At 44.1% G+C, this 18,610-nt stretch overlaps 1 protein-coding gene across 1 annotated transcript in view; it reads right to left on the bottom strand.

Annotated features, from left to right (window-relative positions):
* NF-YC10 (nuclear factor Y, subunit C10) overlaps positions 1-17,603 on the bottom strand; it is a 57,422-nt gene extending 39,819 nt beyond the window's left edge. The window contains exon 1 of the mRNA XM_086517227.1: positions 17,237-17,603. Coding sequence (XP_086373353.1) covers positions 17,237-17,542 — 306 coding nt within the window. The 5' untranslated portion in view covers positions 17,543-17,603. The remainder of the gene's footprint in view (positions 1-17,236) is intronic.
* Between the last annotated feature and the right edge of the window lie 1,007 nt (positions 17,604-18,610).

Below are 18,610 nucleotides of genomic sequence, written 5' to 3'. Positions count from 1 at the left end.
CGCAGGTCCCACGCCATGTGGTACTAGTTCTGCTTTTCTATCTGCCTTTTCTGCCACGTTCCTCAGGTGCTCTCAAACTCTCAGGAATGTCATCGTCTTTATCATTCTCTTCTTTCTGTGCCTTTTAGGGCACTTCGCGGAGATATGTCCATGTTCCCCGCATCCAAAGCACTTCCCCTCTCTGATGAAGCGAGCTCTCTCCTCAGGAGTAAGCTTGGGTCATGCATCCTTTTTCTTTGGGTTGCTCTTTTTCTTACTACTTTCATTCCCAGAAATCTATTCGGCTCGTTGTGTCATGGCCTCATCTGTGGGGTGGGTCAAACTGCCAGAGTGAATGGCAAAGCCCCGCTTCGCATGACTCATCAACTCCTGAATAGAAGCTGACTTCTGTTCCAAGCAATGATCTCGGATCTCTGTAGGTAGACCCAAGGTAAACCGCTCAATCTGTTCTCTGAACGAGATCTTCTTGAATGAAGAGGCGGGTAGAAAAGAGCTCCAGAATCTCTCACAGTAAACATTGATTGTATCTTTCTTGGTCATCCGAAGATGGTTCCAAGCAGCTCGTATATCTCATTCATACTCTTGCGTCAACCAAGAAGAAATAAAAAGCTTCTTAAATTTCAGCCATTTAACTGGCGCAGTCTTGTTTAAAAGAAGCGTGGACCACCAAGTACGAGCATTCCCCTTAAAGTAAGAGGTAGCTCTTCGAATCTTGGAGTGCTCTAAATAGCGTCCTTCCGTGACAGCGATGTCAAACTGCTGTATAAAAGATAGCCTTCGAAGCATCTGAGTATCCTGAAAAAGTATCAAATTTGATCGAGTGGCCACCTTCCTTAAACTCTCGGACTTTCTTGCTTTTATCTTCGAGAAAGTCATATTGGTTGGCTTTATAAAATTTCTTCTTGTTCGCATAAAAGTTTCCGTCATCCGAATTTGAGCTGTCTGTAGACGAGTCCTCACTAGAACTGTCAGTCTCTGGGCGAGATTTAGCCTTCTTTGCCTTTTTCTTGCCCTTTCCGAAGCGTTGTTTCTTGCTTCGCTTTTTACCTTTTTTGTCTTCTTCGCTCGAATCTGAAGAGCTAGAAGAACTGTCAGAAGAAGAAGAAGAAGAAGAACTGGGTACTCCTTCAAAGTGAACACGCTTCTTTTGTTTCTTTGCTTTGTCAAATGTCGACTGATGACCCAAATATCCCGGGAAGTCAGTGCTTTTCTTCTGCTTTTTGCCGTGCTTTTTGGCTTTCTTTTGCGCATCAAAAAGCTGAGCAATCCGTGCATCAACCACCTCTTGTAATTCCTTCTTTGAATATTTCTTGTGAGCAGAACGTTTCTTGAGAGCGGGTTTCGGGGGTGGTGTAGTGGTTTTCTGCCACTGCTCATGCACTTCTTGAAAAGAAGTCTCGCTCATATATTTTGCAAAATTTTGGGTCCTTCACAAAATTGAGCATCATCTATGTTGCATCGCCAATCAATTGACGACGCTCCATCTCTCGCCGCTCCACCTGAGTAGGCCGAGGCGGGCCATACTCTCTGCCCGAATCTTCGTTGTGATCCCTGCCCGCATCTCCAAATGCAGAGGGAGTCGACTGATCCTTGCGTGAAGCCATTGGTGCCGCGGAAAAAAAAATTGGGGATCGGATTTCCCGTAGAAGAGAAATCGGCCGTGCTCTGATACCATTGTAACAGACTTGGACACTCCAAGTCAAGAATCAATCGCGATAGCACCAAATAACCACTTCAAAACAATTCACAAATCACAATAGATTTACATTGGCCCGGCGAAGTTCCCTGCCTAGAGATATTGGCCCCAAAGACTCGCGCCCCTTTCGGTATTTCTTCAGGTATTAAAATCAATGTCAAAGTACAAAGAGCTGTTAGGGTTTCACTCTCAGACTCTCTCTTTATCTCTCTTCCAATTTCCTTGCAAAGCCAAAAAGCAGGGATTTGCGTTGCTAAAAAAAAATTCCACCTCCACGATTTCCGAAAATTAGGGTTTCTGGCAGAAATTAGGGTTTGCAAGAATTTTAGGGTTTTTGGCAGGGTTTTTGATGTCAGTAGCCACGTCGTCACTTTGTGACAGCAAAACGCTAGGGGATCTGCTGTGAATTTGCTAACGCCGGGCTGACCTGCAACTCCAAAACGTTGGGGCTGATCTGCAATGGCTGAAAAACGCTTTTCTTGATGGCTGAAAACGCTACGTTGTTCCGTCGGGGATCTTGCTGAGAAGGTGCACTGCCGGACACTTGGTACCTGCTGCCTCTTCTGCCAAAAAGTGCTAGCGCTAGCTTCTCTTATATACTTACTTGCCAAATTGCCCTACCCAGTTTCCCAACAAAGTTACTTATTAATAAAAAGTGAAAAATGGCTAAAATAGGGAAAATAGGTTCTGTGCATTGTAATATGCTCTTGATGGAATCTGATGGTAATGTTGATGATCATGCTGTGTGCAACCAGAGGATATGCATCTACTCTAAGTGCCTGGACATGCACGGTCTGCGAGCAGACTCACAAGGTGCCATAACACTTCCTAAGCTGACTTGAACCCTAGACATGAAGTAGCTTGTCCACCTGCACATAGGGTTAGATGTGCACGTGACAATGAGCCCATGGCACATATTTGAAAGGCCTTGGCCTATGAAAAGCAGTTACATGAAAAGCTTCAAACTCAAAAGCATCTGGCCTCAAAAGCTAGCGCTAAAAAGCTGCCCAGCGTAAATCACGAAAATCCGTACACCTGCCACGTCAGCCTGCTGTAGCATAAATTGCGAAAATCCAAAAAGTTTGCTACATCAGCAACCAACGTGAGTTCCCAGTTGTCCGTACACTTTTTATGCTATCTTCTGTGTGTGTGTGGGTCCAGCTTTATTTATTGTCTTTGTGTCACTTGGGCCCCATCGAACGGAATCCCATAAGTTGGTGGGAACTCTTCTTTAAAAATAGGCCACTTGGCAAGACTTTGCAAGTTGGTAAAAATTCTTCTGCTTTTGCTTCTTCTACGGCTTCTAATTAAGGTTTAGGCTTTTGGGCCGAGATCTGCAAGTTGGCTCTATTCTTCAGTGGCTTGACACGTCAGCAGTTTGTGACACCCCCTCCGCCTGTCAAAGCCAACTCCAACACATGCACTTGAATATGCATCTAATCTATTGCATACCGAATGAACAAGAGTCAATTGAAGCCGGAATCGGAACTTCGATGGACAAGGAAAATCAAAGAGCGTCATCTACGCTTCTAGAAGGAAAGAGATCCCCTCTGTCATTCATAATCCACAATTTGGTACAAAAGTGCAACTGAATCATCAACCTTCTACCCAACGGATAGGTAGCTCTGTCGACAATTCCAAAAATGATGTGCATTTGCAAAAGGCACAACAAATCTGCCAATCCGTCTCCTCAAAGAAAACACAGCCATAGAAACCTACTCTAGAAGTGTTGAAGAAGATCCTACTATTGTCCAAACACTTCTCTCTGAAGCAGAAGGTGGAAATGAATAGCTTCCCCTTTGGATCCAACAACCGCATGCTTGCTCCCTTTGCAGGAAGGCATGGCAACATGACTCCATCTCGGAAGAAACCAAAGCAATCCAACACTGCTACACGTCCTGAAACCTCCATCGGGTTCCCGTCGATGAAGAGAGGTTGAGGTAAACAAGGGTAAAGACGAGAAAGTCATAGACGAGGATCCATTGCCTCCACATACCCAAATCTTCCCCCAACTGGAGAAAAAACAGCAAGCTTCTTCTCTCTTGATCAAGTCCAAAAGGGCACCGGATCAGCCAAATCTGAGCATCCAAGGTGGTCGAGTCACCGAGGGCTCTGATACCATGTCAAAGGTGGCAACGGAAGATGCAATGAAGACAATAATTGGCTCGTGATCCGGTGGACACCTTGACTCTGATCTAGAACACTTGCAATGCCACTTGCAATGCCAAGGTGGTCGAGTCACCGAGGGCTCTGATACCATGTCAAAGGTGGCAACGGAAGATGCAATGAAGACAATAATTGGCTCGTGATCTGGTGGACACCTTGACTCTGATCTAGAACACTTGCAATGCCACATACATGAACAAGGCACCTGTGGAGAAGAGAGATCACTGAGGTAGATAGAAGCATGACATCTGAGAATGAGAGAGAGAGAGAGAGAGAGAGAGAGAGAGAGAGAGAGAGAGATTTGGGAAAGGCTCTCCGTGGTCCATCAAGCGTGGTCCGACATAGAGCTGACATGCCCAATGGATAGACCCGAGGTACACGCTACTATGACTGCTACTAACAATATACCTTCATAAGTTCAAAATAGTCTGAACTCACGAATTATAAGAGGGAATAAAGCACTCATAAAACTATAAAAGCAAGGGACACACGAAAAGAAAAGAAAAAGAAAAACAAACAAACTAACTAACTAAATCACTTTGATTGCTTCGAAACAAAACTAAATAAATTATTAACTTAAAAATGTTTTCAGAAAAGGCATACGTAAAATAAGTTGACGCAACTTACTTGGCTTAAATTAAAACAAGTACTCAACTTTAAGCAAAAAAAGGATAAGACATCTTAAAAACTTAATCCTAGAAATCAAACTTCACACAACAACCTATAACGGAACACATTCTTAAGTCCTCAGGTAAGCTAAATATGAAATCGAAAAATGAATACTACTACAAACCTACGAAGAGTAACGAACCAAACTTGACAATATGTGATCTCAACTTCACTGCTTGTCCAAACAGGAAGAATAAGATTATCACCTTTATCATGCATAGCTTGGACAACAGCTATGACATCCCTACTCACGTCGTCAGTGCCCAAGAGTAGGTGCAGGTTTATATAGAGGTCATTCATGCTTTGAACGTACTCTACAAAACCAACAAGCTGAGTTTCTATCACCCTCCGGAGGTGATGGGCATACTCAGCCATGATAAAGGCTAGCAATTGTCAAGCTATAGTGAAAATACTAGAAGCGCTAAAGATCAAAACAACAACATAAGGTTTTATTAAGTCAAACAATAAGTGGGCTTTTTAGCTCCCCACTTCTATTGAATTTACTACTGATTATCTTGAACATTCCAAAGGAAGAAACACTAAAAATAAACTTACTACGATGCAAAAATGAACGAACTTTTTTCATGATTCTTTTGAATGAGTATCCTTTTCAACTAGTAAAGAAATAAGATGGCAAGATTGAACAACAAAAGTAGATTTACTAGAACAAAGACGAGAAAATCTAAATAGTTGAGAGCAAATGACACCGTACTTAGCTAAAAGATAAATGTTGGAAGAAATGTGAGGCATGCGGATGATTTTTAGATTGACATATTCTGGTTCAAGGCGCTTATCATAGATATCTACTTCTAATCCCAAGGGAGTCTGAAAAATTTTAAGGTCTAAAAATGCACAACAATCACTAATTGTGGTACAGTTAAGTTCACAAAACTCCTTGGGATAAATCCCTCCGCCTACAGAACTCGAATTCAAGTACATAAAATCTTGAAAAGAAGGAACCTCAGGGACAAAAAGATCATCTACAAAGCGTCTTACATTGCATAACTTGTACAAAAATATTGGGCAAGTGTTAGCAAGGACAAGACGCTCCATAAAATCAAACTCATAAGTAAAAAGATAGAAATTAGCAAGAAAAACAGCACAATTGGTGCCCATAGGGATACCAATTGTTTGCTTGAAAAGAGAGTCGCCGATGATTATATACAAATTGTCCAAAAGAAAATCTAACATAGATATGATGTCAATGTCATCTACAATCCTAGTGAATCTCTTTCTTCCTTTGTCTACATCTACATTCTTATTTTTCAGCCATAAGAAGTCAAAGTTCAAGGCTGACTTTTTTACTAGCAATGCCTTGTACCTATCCTTCTCAAGCTTGTACGCAAAAACTTTTGAAATAAGAGACTTGACTCTAAATTTAAGATCCTCCAAATTTAGCTTCGTGTATAGCGTTGAAAAGTCAAAAGTTTGGAGACATAAAGGAGAAGATTTCTCCTTAAGGCTTCTTGAAGAGTTCAAAAACTTTAAAACAGGAATCACACCTACTGAATCATTTAAAATCCAACTTGAATCAGTAGGTACATCTGCTTCCTTTAGCATATTATTCCACAATTCATTTACGCTAGGTAAAATGGCTTTGAAACAATAACTAAGCCATTTGAAAACCTCGGTCAAAGAGGTGTTACAAGAAGCAGCTATAAATCTAGGCTTTATAGGGTTCTTGTGGAACTTCCAAACGGTATATAAAAAAGGTAATTTAGGTTGGCACTTGAAACCAAAAGACTTACAAAAGTCTTGATGTTTCAAGATAACCTCTTGCATTGAAAGATCACAATCACTGTAAGTCTGAGAATTTACTTCACCTAACAAGCATTCTAAATAGAACTTTTTGCACGTAACAACAAAGTTATTAGAGTGCTTATCTACATAAGAGATTACAAAATCACGATGAAATTTCCTAAGAGCATCACGATCAGAAGAAGATAAGTTGTTCCTTCTTGAAGAAATGTTCCGAGAGCAAGATGCTAATTTCAAAGAAGCTTTCTTGAGGATTACAGGCTTCCAATGGGTAAAAATACCTTGAACTCCTAAAGACTCCTCAAACTTTACTACGAAACTAGAAATTCCTTTTTCTATGGCTTTGACAAGGCAAGAGTCGTTTGAGGAAGGGAGCCAACTACTCTTGCACATGAGACCACAGACACAGTGACAACCTGGGCTCCAACCCCAACATTCATCCACCTCCTCGCATCAAGGAAGAACTGGAGAGAGACAAAACTGAATCTCTACTCTCCTAGGCCGGTACACAAAGGATGATGCTTTGCCTCTCACTAAGACGCCCACAGGATGGGCTTCCTTGAGGGGATGACTCGAAGGGGAATATCTGTTGCCCATATCTCCTAGCAAAAGACCATCTCAACAACATGCCTATCATCATTTGCAAACCCTACCGTGGCTTCCCACCAAGAATGCCGCGGCTACCGGGCAAAAACGCTAGGGATGCAGATGAAAAACACTAGGGCTACTTGCTGGGAAAAATGCTAGGAATGTTGGTCGTTAGTCTCCACCTGCTCCCCTTTGGAGCACCCAAGGAACCCCCCCCCCCCCGGGCCGCACTATAACCGGCCCGTACAACGTAGAGGGCGGTACTATTTCAATTACCTTTTAACTTTACACAGAGCACTGAGAAGGGAAGAGAACACACTTGCGTCCAGCGACTAGAATGTCACTGCGCACACGAGACCGACACCCTGTAGGCCCCAAAGACTGGCGCCCCTTTCGGTATTTCTTTATTCAAATTAAGGTAGACGATCCGACCACTTAGCACAAGCTTTCACAAAGCTGTCCAAACCTGGCGAGGGCTGAAAACGCAGGTTTTCGACCGGATTTCGACAACATAACGGCACAAAAACCCCTGTAGGTCAAAAACACCTGTCTAGGACGGATTCCCTCGATATCTGGAAGCTTTCTGGTGAGCTGTCACAGAAATTCAGCGGGCTGTAATTCTCTGTTTTTCACTGCCGGGAGCCCAAAAGCCTGTACACGCATCCCAAGGCTCTCACGAGGCTCCCTCGATGTTCCCTTGCAGTTTAGGTGCGAAACCCTAAACCTGCAGAAAAACACAGCAGGCTGTAATTCCCTGTTTCGGATCGTTTTTAGCGGAGCGAACACGCCTACGCATGTCCCAAGGGCTCCCGCACGCAATGGGACAGCTCCCCTGTGAATTGGACGAGTTTTCACGCGAGAAAACTCTCCAAACTCGCAATCTTTCGTGATGGAATTGTGTGTACCTGTGGAGGATTAGCAATTAGCTAATCCGGTTCCTGTTCAGAAGGCTCTTGCCTTGGCAAACGCGCATAAACCCCCAGAACAGTACATAGGTCAAATGAGAAGCCAACTAGTGGGGCATAACATACTGTACGTAGGGGAGAAAGAGAGCAGTATGTAGCGTGCGGGGCATCACTCCCGTCACCATACTCTGCATAGAGGGCAAGGTAAGCATTCCATAGCTTCTGTACCTGCTACAATCCACCTGAGGCTGAAAATGGTGCCCCCTTTGTTGATATGCAGCTCGTTTTTGCCTCCCAGAGTGGCAGAATCGCTCACAGGCTGACACGTCGCCCAGTTTCCGAGTTTGGGCTTTCCTTGCTAAAAATATCTCAACTGGTGCGTCAGTTGACTTGGCAGCAGAGCAATAAAATGTTCCCCTTGTCATTCCAGAGCTAATGACGCGAACACATTTTCCGGTCAAAAAATAGCAGTTCCCTAAATTTTAGGAGATGCTTCCATGGTGTCCCTATCGGTCTCCTGACCATCATTGAAGACTACCATTTGACCAACATCTACAATGTGGGTTAATTTATTGGCCCCTTTCAACTTATAAAGTTGCAGTGACTTGACGAGTTGCCCAAATTCCCGTTTGGCGCACACGAGCTTCCATACTCATCAGAATTCAGTGCTAATTGGCCCGGGCAGTCCCTGTCTTACCGACCTAGATCCCCGATGTGAGAAACCCATTTGGCTGCAGCCGTTTCACACTGGCCATGCAATGTCCACTTGCACCTTTTCAAGGGTTTTGGGACAAACAAGTAAAAATAAAATAAATATATCTAATACTTATTTACGGAAGGCAACAGGAAAAATACACCTCCTGGTGACACACCCCACCCTTGAAATACTACAAGCGACCTCGCTTACATGCCAATAATACATGCAAATATCTCCTGATATCACATATATTCTATGATGGGAATCCAAGATATACATGCTTCCGGAAATGTAGCGTTGGACGATTAAACAATCCCACCAACCTGGCTACGACACATATATCAAGCATAGAAGTCTTCTAGTGTACTCTCAAGCACAAACTTCTCTAGCTAAATTCTTTATGGAAAGAGTAGATACAATTGCTTAACTACTCTCTTGAGCATCATGAACCATGCTCTTGCCTTGCTCCAAAAAGGCTGCATCAAGTCACTGTGGGTTCCATTTGAAAGGCTTCAAGATACAATTGCAATAGCTGAGGTGAATCAAGCAATTCAAACTCTTCCATCCATTTGGCATCTAATGATGGATAGTTCTTGAACTTCACCAAATAGCGTCTTGCAACCTTTCCTCTAACCTTTCTTTCTTTATTTGCCAATATCTGTTCAGGAACAAGGATTTCATCCAATTCTTCCACTTCGGGTTGTTCCTCATCAAGCATATTCTCTGGCACATCACCAACAAAGGGCCTTAGAAGGCTGACATGAAAAGCATTATGTATTTTCCAGCCTTCTGGTAGCTTTAACCTGTAAGCTACATCGCTGATCTTTTTTGAAATCTGAAAAGGACCATAATATCGCATACTGAGCTTAGGAAACAAGAGTTCCTTGCCTTTCCTTTTCCTTAACCTGGCCTTTTCAAAGCGCAAAAGTACCCAATCACCAAGTGAAAATACAAGTTCACGACGGTGACGATTAGCAGCTTTCTTTTGCTTAGCCTATGTCTTCTCAAGAGCAATCTTTATCTTCCTGTATGTTTCATCCATATCTTGCACATACTTGTGTGCCTAAAATATCTTGTCCTTAATCTGCAAAATGGGTGGGACTTTCTTTCCTCCTTCCACTATCTCAAATGGTGCCTTACTTGTTGATGTATGCACAGTGTTATTGTAAGCATATTCAACCAATGGGAGATGGTGTTCCCAAATTGCCTTGTGCTCTGAGACATAACATTTGAGTAGGTCCAAGACAGTAGAATTTGCCTCTTCTGACTGTCCATCAGTTTGCGGATGAAACGAAGAAGAGAACTTGAGCGTAGTGCCCATGTTCTCAAACAATGCCTTCCAGAAAAGACTCGTCATACGTGGATCCCTGTCACTGACAATTGACTGAGGCATCCCATGATATTTAAAGATATTGCTCATGAATATCTTGACCATGTGTTGTGGCTTTATCTTCTTCCTAACAGGAATGAAATGGGCCTGCTTACTGAACCTACAAATGATAGTCCAAATCCCATCATTTCCTGTTTGCGTCCTTGTAAGTCCATTGCTATACTTTCCCATGGCCTATCAGGGATCGGCAATGGCTGCAACAATCCCGGTTGCTTTTGTATGTCAAATTTGACTTTTTGGCATACTAAGCATGATCTTACAAATGTGTCAACATCTTGACGCAAAGCTGGCCAATAGAAGAATGCCTCAACCCCTTTCACTGTCGCATCAATTCCACGATGCCCACCATAAGGTGGAGCATGACTTTCCATCAAAATCTTTGGCCGTAACTGTTTAGTAACGCATAACTTTCCATGCATCATGAGAAAGTCATTCTTAAGCATATAGTGCTCATGATGTTGCCCATCAACAAGCTGGTCATAGATCCTTGCAAAATCTGAATCTTCAGCATATTGTGTCTTCATTTCGCCTAGTTCACAATGGTACGGAATTGACACTGCTGAAATTTGGGGCTTTCGTGACAACGCATCAGCCACCACGTTCTTTTTCCCTTGCACATGCACAATCTGAAAATGGAACATTGACAAGATGTTTGCCCATCGCATGTGCTTCTCAGACAACTTAGTCTGTGTAAGAAAATATCGCAAGGTTTGATGATCCGTTTGGACAACAAAATCAGCCCCTAGCAAATAGTGTTTCCAACTAGTGAGAGCATGAATTACTGCCAGCAATTCTTTCTCATAGACTTGCAAGTTCCTTTCAGTCTTCAAAAGAATTCTGCTCTCATATGCGACTACTCAGCCATTCTGCATTAGAACTGCACCAAGACTATGGCCACACGCATCACATTGAACCACAAAAGGTTTAGAAAGATCTGGCAAAATAATTACCAGATCTGAAGTGAGCTTCTCTTTCAAGTGTTTGAACGCTAAAATTTCCTTGGCTGTCCACTTGAAAGTAACTCCTTTTCCTTGCAGTGCATGCAGTGGAGAAGCAATCTCAGCAAAATTTCGGATGAACCTCCTGTAATAGGAACATAAGCCTAGAAAGCTTCGAATGTCATGTACGGACTTCAAGTCTAGCCATGACCTAATTGCTTCCACTTTAGCGGGATCCATGCGTACCCCATCCTTTGAAACAATGTGCCCAAGGAAGTGAATTTCTTGCAAAAAGAACTCACTTTTCTTCGCATTGATGAGTAGCCTATTCTTGCGTAGCTCATTGAAAACTGCGGTCAAGTGATCCCTGTGCTCCTCTTCAGACTTTGAGTAGACAATCATGTCATCAAAGAAGGTACCCACGAAGTTTCTATGTGGTCTAAAAATTCTCTCCATCATTCTATTAAATGTGGCAGGAGCATTTGTGAGGCCAAATGGCATGACAAGAAACTCATAGAGACCAAATGTTGTCCTGAACGCAGTCTTATGGACATCTTCTGGCCTAATGCGTATCTGATGGTACCCACTCTTTAGGTCTATTCTTGTAAACAATGACGCTCCCTCAAGCCGATCAAGAATGTCATCTATCCTCGGTATGGGGAACCTGTTCTTGATAGTATTCTTATTCAAGGCGCGATAGTCAATGCACATGCGCCATGAACCATCCTTCTTCTACACTAAGAGTACAGGCGAACAAAAAGGGGATGAACTGGGCTGAATCAGCCCCTTCTCTAAAAGCTCGTTGACCTGACCCATAATCTCTTTCTGCTGGGTTGCACTAACCCTGTATGGTGGTCTATTCGGTGGACTAGAACCTGGCACAAGATCTATAGTATGATCCTCAGGTCTCTTAGGAGGTAACTCCCCTGGCAAAGAGTCCGAAAAACAATCACTGAAACCACTCAAAAAAGTTGACCTGTCTTTATCTAAGGTAGACAAATTAGATACAACTTGAGGTACTTCTTTTGCAAAGATCAAGTACGCAAAAAGATGATTCTTTATTACAGATGAAATAGCAGAAGCAGAAACAACTAGAACAGACTCGCCTTTAAGCTTTACATCAAGGACATGAGTCTTTCCTCTATGTACAAGGGTAATCTTTTTGTTGTAAGTATCCACCATAGCATGCAACCTGTAACACCATGGGATACCCAATAACACATCACAGCCCTCAAGCGGCATAATATGAAATTCTTCCGCATCCACATAGCTCTGAATGTGCAGACGAAGCTTTCCCAGAATGGGAGTAACAGGCTCTGAATGTCCTGGGCATGCCAAACCTGCTTCGCCTGTCATACCCATCTCCTCTGCACGAATGCCCAACTTTGATGCCAATTTTGGTGATATGAAATTTGCACGGGCTCCTGGATCAAAGAAAACCAGCACTGTCTGGTCTCTAACTTTGCCCCAAGCTTTGCACAGCTCCGTGGCATCTGTGTTTGGCTGATCTCCAACCAAATCTGGAACAAGTCCTGTACTCGGCTTTGGCTTCTTCCCTTTATGGTCTGACTTGTCATCCTTATCCTGTGACTTCTTCTGTGGGCACTCATTTGCAAAGTGTCCTTCCTGTTCACAAATGTAGCATTTCTTGGCCTCCCTAAGAGCTTTCCTTTCTTGAAAAGTTTTGCCTTAAAAATGCCTTTTTTGTGCTTGTCCTCGTTCCGAAGAAGATTTAGACTGCTTCTTGGACGTATCAGCTTCTTGAGTGGAGGGCTTCTTTGCAGGAGACTCAGAAGGCTTTGCTGCAACATTGCCCTTGGCTGAAAACTGTTTGCCCTGGGACCCTTTCTTGTGGCTATTAAATCCATCGGAATCTCCCTTCGACAGATTGTTGGCCACTCTTGCATTCTCTATCAATTGAAACATATTCATGACAGTAGTCTTTGTGCAGTAGTCCCTGATTTTCTTGGGCAATCCGCAACAGTACTTCTCAATTTGTTCTAACAAAGGCACAAACCTATAAGAGGTGACTGGCAACAGTGCGGCCCAAAACCATTTATTGTACTCTTCCAGATCCGCACACTGTTTAGCATTCAACTCGTGCCATTCCGTCATCACATCCACTTCAAAAGTGTTTGTCAACCATGCAGGCGCAAAAAGTTGTTTGAATTGGACCCACGTTGTTGGGGCTTGACCCTGGTTCAACAATGCGGTCCACCATTGAAGCGCATTCCCTTTCAAGAAAGTGGCAGCCTTGCGTATCTTTGAAGATTCCGTGAAGTTGCCTCCAGCATAAGCTGCATCGAACTACTGTATGAAGGTCAAAGCCTTCAATTGGTCCTCAGTTCCTCTGAAAGTTTCAAACTTCACTCCCTGCCCACCTTCCTTGTAATCCTTAAGCTGACTCAAAGGAGCCACATTATCATAAACAGGTGCCTGTAACAGTGGTGCTCCATGAGTGTTCATTCCAGCACTCGCATCAACTGTTTTCCCTGTCATATCTGTATGGCTGCGAAAAACCAACCATACCAAATTGTGTTCCAGGCACCCTGAAAAACCTGGTTGGACACCCATGTTCGCATACATAGGGTTACCCATGCCTGTTTGCATTGTCTCGAACACATTCCCTGGCACATAACCTGTGGAAGGTCCAGCCATAGCTTGAAACACTGAACCACCTCCAAAATAACCAGGATAAGTATTAGGTAATGGAAGGGTCTGACGCATAGCCTGTTCATTGCTCCCTTGACCATTCACAAACGGTTCCTGTCCAGCTAAAGCAAGTTGCTTTGGATCATTGGACACCGCTAGTTGCTCAACCACATGGGCTTTCCCTCGAGCATCATGAGTCCTCTGCGCATTGGAAATCTCCTTTTCTTGCAACAGCTCAGTCATGCCCTGTGTAGGAGACTGAAAACCCTGTGTCGGAGCCTGTAAGAATTCCTACATCCTTGGGTTGTTAGTCAACTGCTGAAACATGTCCATGCAACAACGCAGTTGAGTTCTAAACAACTTGTCCTCTTCTTGAAGAGTTGAAGGAATTTTCTCTGTGCCATGTAAGGAAGATCCCTCTTCAGGTACTTGGTCTCTCTTCTCTGCCATATCGACAAGCTCTGTGTTGCTTTCACCCACAACAATCCACGCTGCACTTTTTGAAGAAAAAGTGACTATCCCATCAATGGAACCAGATAACCGGCCCGTACAACGTAGAGGGCGATACTATTTCAATTACCTGTTAACTTTACACAGAGCACTGAGAAGGGAAGAGAACACAGTTGCGTCCAGCGACTAGAATGTCACTACGCACACGAGACCGACACCCTGTAGGCCCCAAAGACTGGTGCCCCTTTCAGTATTTCTTTATTCAAATTAAGGTAGACGATCCGACCACTTAGCACAAGCTTTCACAAAGCTGTCCAAACCTGGCGAGGGCTGAAAACGCAGGTTTTCGACCGGATTTCGACAACATAACGGCACAAAAACCCCTGTAGGTCAAAAACACCTGTCTAGGACGGATTCCCTCGATATCTAGAAGCTTTCTGGTGAGCTGTCACAGAAATTCAGCGGGCTGTAATTCTCTGTTTTTCACTGCCGGGAGCCCAAAAGCCTGTACACGCATCCCAAGGCTCTCACGAGGCTCCCCCAATGTTCCCTTGCAGTTTAGGTGCGAAACCCTAAACCTGCAGAAAAACACAGCAGGCTGTAATTCCCTGTTTCGGATCGTTTTTAGCGGAGCGAACACGCCTACGCATGTCCCAAGGGCTCCCGCACGCAATGGGATAGTTCCCCTGTGAATTGGACGAGTTTTCACGCGAGAAAACTCTCCAAACTCGCAATCTTTCGTGATGGAACTGTGTGTACCTGTGGGGGATTAGCAATTAGCTAATCCGGTTCCTGTTCAGAAGGCTCTTGCCTTGGCAAACGCGCATAAACCCCCAGAATTGTACATAGGTCAAATGAGAAGCCCACTAGTGGGGCATAACATACTGTACGTAGGGGAGAAAGAGAGCAGTATGTAGCGTGCGGGGCATCACTCCCGTCACCATACTCTGCATAGAGGGCAAGGTAAGCATTCCATAGCTTCTGTACCTGCTACAATCCACCTGAGGCTGAAAATGGCGCCCCCTTTGTTGATATGCAGCTCGTTTTTGCCTCCCAGAGTGGCAGAATCGCTCACAGGCTGACACGTCGCCCAGTTTCCGAGTTTGGGCTTTCCTTGCTAAAAATATCTCAACTGGTGCGTCAGTTGACTTGGCATCAGAGCAATAAAATGTTCCCCTTGTCATTCCAGAGCTAATGACGCGAACACATTTTCCGGTCAAAAAATAGCAGTTCCCTAAATTTTAGGAGATGCTTCCATGGCGTCCCTATCGGTCTCCTGACCATCATTGAAGACTACCATTTGACCAACATCTACAATGTGGGTTAATTTACTGGCCCCTTTCAACTTACAAAGTTGCAGTGACTTGACGAGTGGCCCAAATTCCCGTTTGGCGCACACGAGCTTCCATACTCATCAGAATTCAGTGCTAACTGGCCCGGGCAGTCCCTGTTTGACCGACCTAGATCCCCGATGTGAGAAACCCATTTGGCTGCAGCCGTTTCACACTGGCCATGCAATGTCCACTTGCACCTTTTCAAGGGTTTTGGGACAAACAAGTAAAAATAAAATAAATATATCTAATACTTATTTACGGAAGGCAACAGGAAAAATACACCTCCTGGTGACATGCACTGTGGCTAAACTGCATGCCATAAGGGAGTCCCCCTTGGGTCCCATATATAGGTCCCAGACCAAGGCTGTCGACCCCCATGCCCAGCCCTCACGACCAGTAAAATCCCAAAAAATGGGAAAGAATCAACGCAAGGGGCCCACATATCCCTAGGATCCTCGGAAGGCAAGAAAGTGGCTGGGGGGAAAAACCCAAGGCAAGCAAGAGCTTGTGTGTCCAAGGAACACAGCCAAAACCATGAGCTCGACGTGAGAAAACAACCTCACACTGGCTGAACAACCTGGGAGAAACTGGGACCGAGTCGGAGTCCCGACTAGACGAATCCACAGCAAGCCATTCCCACCGTCAATCGAATTCGCGGGTGGGCAGATGTGCAACGATTTCACCCAAAAACTTTGCCTAGACAAGTTTATTAATAAATCATTTCAAATAATCTATTTTTAAACTTTGTCTTTCAAGTTTACCCTACCGAAGTCCTAAAAAGTTTACATAAGCAATATTTTCCCTATAAAGGGAGCAGGTCCGCCAACTTTTTGCATCATTTTTCAGTAGCGCCAAAGATCAACCTCTTCTCGGCCATTCCCTCGCCGCATCAAGTGCTCCAATTGTTGTCCATCATCGGCTCCATCACCACCTGCGTTTTTGCACCCAGATCCGCATTTTTGTAGTCAGCCCTTGTTTCTTCTCACATCGGGAGTGCAAATCAGCCCCAAATCTACCCCTTGGTGGCCATCAGCAACCCCTCATCGAGACAGATCCAAAGGTGCATCAAATCAGCCCCGGAGGTGCTTCATTTTAAAGAGTTTGACATTCCCCATCCATGTCAGTAGTGTCTGCATTGAGGTATTGCATGTGTGTACATTCCATTTACGCGATCAAATACCACATTGACAACAGTGTGGGGGGGCCCTGAGAGGGTTTGTGACGACCCCATCTAGTTTTCTTTCTCTTTATGTCTCCCTCTACAAATGTCTAACTCTCTCTCTCATTCTCTCTCTATAAGTAATAAAAGGAACCTAAGTAGCACATATTCAAGCAAAGAAAGAAGAAAGGATTTGTGGAAGTGTAAAGTCTAGATCTTGTCACTGTTTCAATCCCGTTGCACCTAACACGTTCTCAACTCAATTGTTTTTTCTTTTTGCCTTGCATTGGCAGCCTTGTGTTTAAGAGGGCCTATATTTGGCCTCTACTTCATTTACACTCATGGGCTACCTTTCCTTCATCTATAACTCCAAGATAATTGACCTCAAACACAATGTCCACGATCATCCACTAAATATTGAGTGCAAAAAAGTGACAAGTTTACTTCCATTTCATATTGATGGCTAGACAACAAGACCTATGCGCCCAACTCACAAGTCAGCCCATTTGGTCGTGAAAAGAACTTTACAAATTGTCTACACCCTACTTTTCAGTCCGCCTTCCATGTATCTCCTACTATTCAATGACCACTTGATATGCACATAACACTCTACACTTTTTGAGAGAGCTCAGTCTGAAGCTTTGAACTAAATGAAGAAACTGCACCTAATCAAGTAGTCAACCTCTTTCACTTCTCTAACGTTTGTCCTACAGACTGACAAATCCAGGTTCCACACAGTGCGTGCATGTGTGTGTGTGTGTGTGTGTGTTTAGGGGGGGGGGGGGGGGGGGGGGGGGGGGGGGGGGGGGGGGGGGGGGGTGGGGTGTAGTGTACCACGGCTTTAGTAATGACATAGGTTGCTTCAGAGCTGACACGTAGATCTTCCTCGTTCTTAATAAGGCGCTTGACACGAGCGAGGGGAAAGGCGAGGGCGTTGAGAGACGCCTTCTTGGGCTGGCTTACTCTGCTGCTGCTTGTTGCAGCGGATGCCGAAGCTGCAAGCCCCTCCTCGTCCTCTCCCTCCCCCTCCTTTTCCTCTTCATTACGGCCCCCACCATCTTCGTCGTGTTCGTGCTCGTGCTCGTGCTCCGCCTGGGATGGCTGCCCATTCTGAACAGTTTCAAAATTTGATTCTTGCATTGTTCATGGAAGTGTAGCCTATGTGTGCTCTTTGGTGAGTTTGGCCTTGACGTTGTTCCCCCCAAAGGGACGCCCTTTCTGAACAGTTTCAAAATTTGATTCTTGCATCGTTCATGGAAGTGTAGCCTATGTGTGCTCTTTGGTGAGTTTGGCCTTGACGTTGTTCCCCCCAAAGGGACGCCCTTTAAAAATCAAGCCTTGGATGAAAGGTTTTTTCATAAAGGAGGAGACGATGGTCAAAACAAGCTAATGCTTCTGTACATAAAACTTGAGTCCAAGAATGTGAAATAGTCACTCACAAGCAAAAGGAGGGAGAGGGTGAGCGGGAAGAGTGGCATAGCCTCTAGGTGGGTAACAACATCAATTGAGCCAATAATTACGTCTAGTTTCACGTTGTTCCCCACAAAGAGAGCCCAGAGAGTCTCCCTTTTTGAAAAATCACCCTTCCAAGCAAGGACAGAGACTCGAGGTAAGCCTTAGATGAAAGGGTTTTTCATAAAGGGGAAGACGATGGTCAAAATAGGCTAACACTATTGAACATAAAACTCGAGTCCAAGAACGTGAAATATTCAAGCACAAGCAAGAGGAGGGAAAGGGTGAGAGGGAAGAGTGACGTAGCCTCTAGCTGGGTAACAACATCAATCTCAATTGTGTATGAGAGATCTTATTATTAGATAAAAAATAATGAATAGAATAGTTAGTAGGGTTAGTGGGCTCCAGGTTGAACATGGGTGGGCAGGGTACAATGCCTTTAAGCTAGATACGAACAAGGTGTGTAGAGTTTGTATATGTACCCAATGACTCATAAGTGAGTGCAAATCACTCAGAGGATAGACGCTTCACAACAAGATCTACAAAATTACCATATATGTGACTTTTGACAAGCTCGATGTGGTTGTCCTAATTAAGCACCTCATGAGTAGAGTGTGATATTGACATCAATGTGCCTTTTCCTCACATGAAATATTGAATTACCTGCCAATTGGATAACGCTCTCCCTATCACAATGCAAAACATTTGTGCCAATTGAGCAACACCTTGACTCTCCCAATGCAAAAATTGAACATT

This window comes from Adiantum capillus-veneris, chromosome 7 (assembly GCF_014529385.1).
Source record: "Adiantum capillus-veneris isolate H3 chromosome 7, ASM1452938v2, whole genome shotgun sequence".
Classification (NCBI taxonomy): domain Eukaryota; kingdom Viridiplantae; phylum Streptophyta; class Polypodiopsida; order Polypodiales; family Pteridaceae; genus Adiantum; species Adiantum capillus-veneris.
Note: the sequence above shows the minus strand (reverse complement) of the source record. Positions and strands in the feature narration are given on the sequence as shown.